This window comes from Bison bison, unplaced genomic scaffold, assembly GCF_000754665.1.
Source record: "Bison bison bison isolate TAMUID 2011002044 unplaced genomic scaffold, Bison_UMD1.0 scf7180017864516, whole genome shotgun sequence".
NCBI lineage: Eukaryota > Metazoa > Chordata > Mammalia > Artiodactyla > Bovidae > Bison > Bison bison.
Window position 1 is genome coordinate 8,463,265 of NW_011495069.1, and position 8,354 is coordinate 8,471,618.

The window sequence follows — 8,354 nt, forward strand, 5'->3', positions numbered from 1 at the left end:
TAGACTGCGCCTGGGCCGCCGAGGGGTCTTCCAGCTGTCGCTACCGCTGCTGCCCCCACGACGCCGGCAGCTTCGCCCCGCGCCCGCTGGCTTTATCAAGTCTCTGCTTCCCCGTGTGAAGCGGCGCGTCGTGCGCAAAAGCCCGCAGGGAAGGGGGAGGGTGTAGCTGGCTGCAAAGGGCCCGGGCGCTGACCCCAGCACCCGGTCCCCGGAGCCCGAGGAGCCCACCTGGCCTGCGTCAGAAAGGCTAACCGCCTCCGCCCAGCCCTGCTGCTGCTTGCTTTTTCTGCCTCCACGGCGCCCACTTGCCCCCCGCGCGAGGCTGGCTGCCTCCGGCCGGGAAGTTCTCGGGACACCAGCTTGTTGAAATCGGCTTTGAGTCGCCTGAGAGCAGGAATGTGGCTCCTAGACTCAGAATAAAGGGCTCCTGAGGCTGGGGTTGTTGTCTTCCTCCTCGGGAAACCCGTGATCGGTTTCCACCCACCGGCTGCAGATGTCCGAGGCCCCCCAAGTTTTTCTGCGCAGGCTAGGGGGCTCCCGGGGGCGGGGTGTGCCTGCACTCAGTCAGAGACAGTAGCCTTCCTGACTGACCCATCCTCGTCGCTCTAGCAGCACCAGTTCCTCCCTTTCTGGGCTCCGATTAAAATCTGGGGTGACCGGCTGTATCTCCACCTCTACATGGAGCAGGGTCGCACTTCAGCCCCAGTCGCCATCTGGACTGAGCTGACCGCCGCCAGCACACCAGCTATTCTCCACTGCCCCGCGGCAGTTCCCAGGAGCCACACTGGTCTTCCGCCGAGAAAAGCCAGCTAGCTCTTCCTGCCGGGATCCACTGGGGTTGGATGTGTGCTTTGTGCAGGTCTCAGCTTATCGATCCAGTCGAAGTTTCAAACTGCCCCAGGCTCAGCTCAGATTAATCTTATAATTTATTTGAGGGCAAAGTGAAGTGAAGTTGCTCAGTCGAGTCCGACTCTTTGCGGCCCCATGGACTGTAGCCTACCAGGCTCCTCTGTCCATGGGATTTTCCAGGCAATAGTCCTGGAAATCCTGGAGTGGCTTGCCATTTCCTTCTCCAGGGGATCTTCCCAACCCAAGGATGGAACCGGGTCTCCCTCATTGTAGACAGACGCTTTACCGTCTGAGCCAAATGCAAAGTTCATTGTAAATTCTCAGTATATGAAGATTTACAAATTGGATCCAGACACATTTATTCATTTTATATATAAAAAAACTTTTATGCTAGATTTCCCGTAAATTAATACTTCGTGCTACTGCTAAGTCACTTCAGTCGTGTCCGACTCTGTGCGACCCCATAGATGGCAGCCCACGAGGCTCCCCCGTCCCTGGGATTCTCCAGGCAAGAACACTGGAGTGGGTTGCCATTTCCTTCTCCAATGCATGAAAGTGAAAAGTGAAAGTGAAGTCACTCAGTCGTGTCCGACCCTCAGGGACCCCATGGACTGCAGCCTACCAGGCTCCTCCGTCCATAGGATTTTCCAGGCTAGAGTACTGGAGTAGGGTGCCATTGCCTTCTCCATTAATACTTCCTTGTACTCATTTTAATTGATTTGCAAGAGTTTAACTAATTAGTTAAGACTGTGATATACTGAAAAGCTGCTTCATTTGTGTTCTGTACCTGTCTCCTTCAGAGATCCCCAGAAGTCCTATGCAAATAACCTAGCAGTTCGGACACCTCAGCAATTTTATTCTAAAAATGTTGATATCCCTATAAAGAAGGCTTCCCAGGTGGCGCTAGAGGTAAACCACCTGTCTGCCAATGCAGGAGAGAGAAGAGATTTAGGTTTGATCCCTGGGTGGGGAAGAGCCCCTGGAGGTGGTCATGGCAACCCACTCCAGTATTCTTGCCTGGAGAGTCTCATGGAGAGGGAAGTCTGGTGGGCCATAGTCCATGGGATTGCAAAGAGTCAAACACGACTGAAGCGACTTAGCACAGCACAGGTTGTTAAAATACACATGTAATGAAAATTTACTAATGACCGGAGTTGGTGATGGACAGGGAGGCCTGGCGTGCTGTGTTTCACGGGGTCGCAAGGAGTCGGACACGACTGAGCGACTGATCTGATCAGATTCTTGGGTCTTGTTTTTCCCAGCAAAAAAATAGCTCATATATATTCTGGCTCCTCCCTCACCTCTTCGGAGCAGTTCCTTTATAAGGTCACCAAATAAAACTTAACTCACACCTTTTCTGTCAACACCTATGTGTGTGTGTGTTAGTCACTCAGTCGTGTCTGACTCTTTGCGACCCATGGACTGTATTCTACCAGGCTCCTCTGTCCTCAGAATTCTCCAGGCAAGCATACTGGAGTGGGTGGCCATTTCCTCCTCCAGGGGATCTTACCAACCCAGGGATTGAACCTGGGTCTCCTGCATTGGGGGCAGATGCTTTACCATCTAAGCCACCAGGGAAGCCCATCAACATTCCACAAGGAATCTGATTCTGTAGGTCTGGGAAGGGGGAATCTATATTTTTAAACTCCTGTGTTTAATTCTATCATGAAATTATTGTTCTTTTTAATGACATGTTCTTGTTGTTCAGTTGCCCAGTCGTGTCCAACTCTTTGCGACTCCATGGACTGCAGCACACCAGGCCTCCCTGTCCCTCACCATCTCCCGAAGTTTGCCCAAGTTCATGTCCATTGCATCAGTGATGCCATCCAGCCTTATCATCCTCTGATGCCCTCTTCTCCTTCTGCCCTCAATCTTTCCCAGAATCAGGGACTTTTCCAATGTTCACATCAGATGAACAAAATACTGGAGCTTCAGCTTCAGTCCTTCCAATGAATATTCAGGGTTGATTTCCCTTAAGAGTGACTGATTTGATCTCCTTGCTGTCCAGGGGATTTTCAGGAGCCTTCTCCAACGCCACAGTTCAAAGGCATCAATTCTTTGGCACTCTGCCTTCTTTACGGGTCCAGCTCTTACAACTATATGTGACCACTGGGAAGACCATAGCCTTGACTATACAGACCTTTGTCGGCAGAGTAATGTCTCTGCTTTTCAGCACAGTCTAAGTTTGTCGTAGCTTTCCTGCCAACAAGCAGTCGTCTTCTGACTTCATGGCTGCAGTGATCTTAGAGCCCAAGAAGAGGAAATCTGTCACTACTTCCACCTTTTCCTCTTCTATTTGCCATGAAGTAATGGGGCCAGATGCCACGATCTTAGTTTTTTTTAATATTTAATTTTAAGCCAGCTCTTTCACTCTCCTTCACCCTCAGCAAGAAGCTCTTTAGTTCCTCTTCGATATCTGTCATTAGAGTGGTATTATGCACGTATCTGAGGTTGTTGATGTTTCTCCCCCATCTTGAGTCCAGCTTGTAACTCATCTATCCCGGCATTTCTCATGATGTGCTCAGCGTACAGATTAAACAAACAGGGTGACAGCAGACAGCCCTGTCATACCCCTTTCTCAATCTTGAACCAATCAGTTGTTCCATACAGGATTCTAACTGTTGCTTCTTGACCTGCATACAGGTTTCTTAGGAAACAGATGAGATGGTCTAGTATTCCCATCACTCGAACAGCTTTCCACAGTTTATTATGATACACACAGTCAAAGGCTTTAGCATAACTGATGAAACAGAGGTAGATGTTTTCCTGGTATTCCCTAGCTTTCTCTGTGATCCAGTGAATGTTGGCAATTTGACCTCTAGTTCCTCTTCCTTTTCTAAAGCCGGCTTGGACATCTGGAAGTTGTTGGTTCGCATAATGCTGAAGCCTAGCGTGCAAGATTTTAAGCATGACCTTACTAGCATGGGAGATGAGTATGATTGTCTGATGGCTAGCACATTCTTTTGTACTAAGCTTCTTGGGAATTGGGGTGAGGTTTGACCTTTTCTAGTCCTGAGGCCACTGCTGGGTCTTCCAGATTTGCTGACATATTGGATGCAACACCTTGATGACCTTTTCCTTTAGAGTTTTGAATAGGTCTCCTGGAATTCTGTTGCATCCACTAGCTTTATTAACAGCAGTGTTTCCTAAGGCCCACTTGACTTTGCTATCCAGAATGTCTGGCTCTGGATGACTGGCCACACCATCGTAGAAATCCAGTTCATTAAGATCTTTTTTGCACAGCTCTTTTGTGTATTCTTTCCATCTCTTCTTGATCTCTTCAGTGTCTACCAGGTCTCTATCGTTTCTGTCCTTTATTGTGCCCATCTTGAGCGAAATATTCCTTGAAATCTCCAATCACTTCTTTCTTTAGCTATTTGTATGGTATATTTTTAATGGTATAATGATTATGATTTTGAAAAGAACCTTTATCTAACGGGTTACATGATACCTGGAATTTGCCTTAAAATAATCACAGTGAGGAGAAGGAATAATGATAGAGAAGGAACAAGTATGTCAATAACTACTGAAACTGAGCAGTGAGCAAGGAAGGTATGTTATACTTCCCTGCGCTTTTCTGTACGTTTGAAATTTCCCAGAATTAAGGGTTTAGAGATAAACAAACCTCTGGTGATTCTAATGCAGCCACCAAAACTGTGTTCAAGATTTATGGAGTAACCCCTCTGAAGCCAATTTCTTTGCAGCATGATCTTACAAGAAACTTGTTGATCAGGAAGACTTCATACCACCTTTGGGTGTTCTGGTTTGCAAGTGCCTTTTGTGTGGCAACTACAGATTCCTTTGTTTGCAATATCAGATATCTCCCTGGAATTCACATTTCTGATTACAGAGCCTTGACTGCCCTCCCTGCTCCCTCTGTTAAGTGACAAGGTAGTGGATAGATATACTTACCTCACACATGATCTGTGTGAGAACTGTGGGGAACTCTGGAGGTAGAATGTGGACTGGTTGTAACACTGATTTTTGTAATTTCAAGGAAACGAAAACTTCTCTCCGTCTGGCCTCAAATTCCTTCAGGCTTCTATAGGAGGATATTTTAGGACTATGAAAAAAAAGTGTGGGATTGTCAAAAAAAGGGTAGTAGCTATATCCAAGCAGGAAGAGGCAGACACATGAAGAGTCCCTAGAGGTTGGTAATTTTTTTGTCTTTTATTCTATTTTTTTTTCTTTAATTGAAGTGCAATTGATTTACGGTGTTTCAGACATATAGCAAAGTGATTCAGTTAAACATATAATATTCTTTTTCCTGATCTGCTAAGTAGCAGCACCGGATTTCAGTATATAATAGTTTACATAACTCTGAAATTAGTTCTGTGCACTTGTGTGTGGTTTTGTTGTTGTTGTTAAGTATTTTATTTATTTATTTGGTAGTGCCAGGTCTTAGCTGTGGAACATGGGATCTTCAGTAGAGTGTGGGATATAGTTCCCCAACCAGGGATTGAACCATGGTCCCCTGTGTTGGAAACGCAGAGTCTTAGCCACTGGACAACCAGGGAATCCCTTTTGTATGTAATATGTTACACTTTTTTTTTTTTTTAACTTTTGCTTCAGAACTTGAAAAAGGACTGGAAATGAAAGCAAAATTTGATTCCCTGAAATTCACAGGGATCAAGTTAGCCTTGGAAAAAGTCCCAGAAGTGAAAATGGGCAGAGGTGTGAGGGTTTAAAGCATTTTCATAAGGTTGAATTACACAGAAGGGCTAGTTCTGGAGGATGTCACATGAATGAGTAAGTTGGGAAATGCTGGGTTCAATGTTCAGTCCACCAAAAAACATTCAGATCAGTTCAGTTCAGTCGCTCAGTTCTGTCTGACCCTTTGACACCCCATGGACTGCAGCACGCCAGGCCTCCCTGTCCATCACCAACTCCCAGACTTTACTCAAACTAATGTCTATTGAGTCGGTGCTGCCATCCAACCATCTCATCCTCCGTCATCCCCTTCTCCTCCTGCCCTCAATCTTTCCCAGCATCAGGGTCTTTTCAAATGAGTCAGTTCTTTGCATCAGGTGGCCAAAGTGTTGGAGTTTCAGCATCAACATCAGTCCTTCCAATGAACATTCAGGACTGATTTCCTTTAGGATGGAACATCCTAAAACATAAGAGCTTTAAAGATCAGGTGGTATTCCAAACACTATCAACTTTTTGGCAGGACTACACAGAGCCCTTAAGTTGCTACTGAGTTCTGAATGTCAAAAAGGGTGGGATGGACTCTGCAGCATTCCTAAAATTCCTAAATCTTAAGGGTCTCAGACCCAGTTGACGCACCTCCATCAGACTGACTCAGCCTCACCTCTCTCCCAGCCCCTTGTTCCTGGAGAGCCTGATGTTGCTTCAGCCACGGTCATCATCGCATGCCCTAGCATAGGTGGCTGGCGTGGCCTTCCCTGGAGTAAGTGTGGGCTCCAGCAGAGCCTCCGTGGTGACCACCGTGGTGGGGGCAGCAGCGGCTCTAGCCTTCTAACCATAAGCCCTGTCAGATTTTATTTTCTTTTTTGTAAAGCGAGTGCCTGACTTAAGCTCTAATTGCCATCCATTTTAAAAGAGGCAACCACTTTAAGGGGCCTATGTCTAGCAAACACCTTGGGCGCCTGTCCCCACTGAGATTCCTCTGTTTTCGCAATCTTAGTTGATTTGGCTAACTGACAATTTGGGTCACTTGCTTTTTTTTTCCTCTCTTCCCACGCTTTAAAATCCCACGCTTATGCTTTAAATTCATCAATAAAGAGTGAGCCTTCAAAACTCTAGGCCCCCACCCTCAATCCCAATAGAAGCAGAAGACAGGCCCATGCTTTATCCCTCCCTCTCTCCACCTGTGAACTCACTGCGTGGTATGCTGTGTAACATCCAGATCTTGTAAGTAATAAACCTTTATTTTTTAAACTTTCCTGTTGCTTAGTACTTAATGGCATCTTGAAATTAATAAGAATTACAAGGGCCGGTCTAACCACATTAGTCATTAATAAGCTGAGACCAGCACAAAAACTAGGCCCAACCCCACGAGACCTGGAGGCTCCTCTCACCACCTGCAGAGTCAGCTGACAGCCCCTGAGCATCCCCCAGAGCTGCCCAAAGGGTCGCGTGACATAAGGGACGCTCGGGCATTGACACTGTGGGAGGCAGACTCCGATCCTAAGAGATGGGAGGTGAAAGAAGCCAGTAGGCAAGTCTCCCCCTTCTTCCTACTGATGAACTGTTCAAGGCACATTATTCCTTCTGCCCTGCTAGAAGCATCTCCCATGCTTGAGCAAGCAGCCAGTCTCTTGGTGAAGCTGTGGCCAGCTCGGTAACGTGATACTTTATATATTTGCTTTCCTCCCTAGTGGCTCAGCTGGTGAAGAATCCACCTGCAATGCGGGAGACCTGGGTTCAATCCCTGGGTTGGGAAGATCCCCTGGAGAAGGGAAAGGCTACCCACGCCAGTATTCTGGCCTGGAGAATTCCATGGACTATATAGCCCATGGGGTCGCAAAGAGTCGGAAGTGACTGAGCGACTTTCACTTCACTTGTTTCCTGCCTGGCTTCCACTTCCCTTCACTCTGACTGTCCTGGGAATGTAGCTGCACTATTCACTCTTTGCCTCAGGCTGTGTTTTCTAGAGAACCAGAGAACAAGGCATTGAATGAAATCTTTTCTGAAGGGTCCTGTCAGGGCCAGTTTCCCAAGGAGCTCTCCTTGGGAAATGCCAGTTTGAAGGACAACTTGTTTGGTGGGATAGAAACCTGGGTTTTTGCCATTACTGTCTATTTCCTGCCCTACACTTCCTAGAAGGCCTTCTGTCCGTCTGCCCTGAACTCTCCTCACTGGAAAAAAAAAAAAAAAGGCTGAATGAAACCCCAGCTTGGAAGAAAGCGCTGTGCATTTATTAAAACAACATATAACACAAACTCGGTCACCGTCCCTTATGTGGGGTATAGACACTGAAATACAGTACATTATCCTTTCCTGGACCTGTGAGTGCTAACCCACCAAGGAGAGGAAGTGGGCAGCTGTATCAACCTGGCTTCCTTCCCTTCTTTATAACAATCGCCAGTCACACAATGACCAGGCATTATCATACAAAAGTTCCTTTACAAAAAGCACCAAATTGGCATACATATACAAGTATACAAAAATCACATTTAAAAAATGTACAAAATATTCCATTTTGCACCAACGTAGAAAAGAATCCAGTGTGGTTGTTTCAAGCACGTTTCCAATTCTGGTTCGCAACGCTGGACACAGCGGTGGGGTCCTACTCCTAGTTCCTGCTCTCTGAGCAGAGAGAAGACACACCTCCCCATTGCCCCGCCAGGGGCCCTGACCCCTCCCACCCTGGGCCTGTCACTAAGGCAGCTGGGCCCATCCCCACCCTCCCCGGTCTCTCTGCATCTAGAGGGTCTCTCCCTCATCATCGCCTTACTGGTGTCCTGAAAGAAAAAGACAAAGAAAATCAAGGTGAGATGGGAACGCAGGAGGACGCAGGGCTTACCAAGCTGCGGGGAAAA

General features: G+C 47.1%; 1 protein-coding gene across 1 annotated transcript in view; it reads right to left on the reverse strand.

The window, feature by feature from the left end:
- Nucleotides 1–7,708: 7,708 nt before the first annotated feature.
- The window catches only part of TRIM63 (tripartite motif containing 63, E3 ubiquitin protein ligase), a 15,208-nt gene continuing 14,562 nt past the window's right edge, over nt 7,709–8,354 (reverse strand). Inside the window, exon 9 of the mRNA XM_010830091.1 lies at nt 7,709–8,276. Within this exon, the coding sequence (XP_010828393.1) occupies nt 8,266–8,276 (11 nt within the window). The 3' untranslated portion in view covers nt 7,709–8,265. The remainder of the gene's footprint in view (nt 8,277–8,354) is intronic.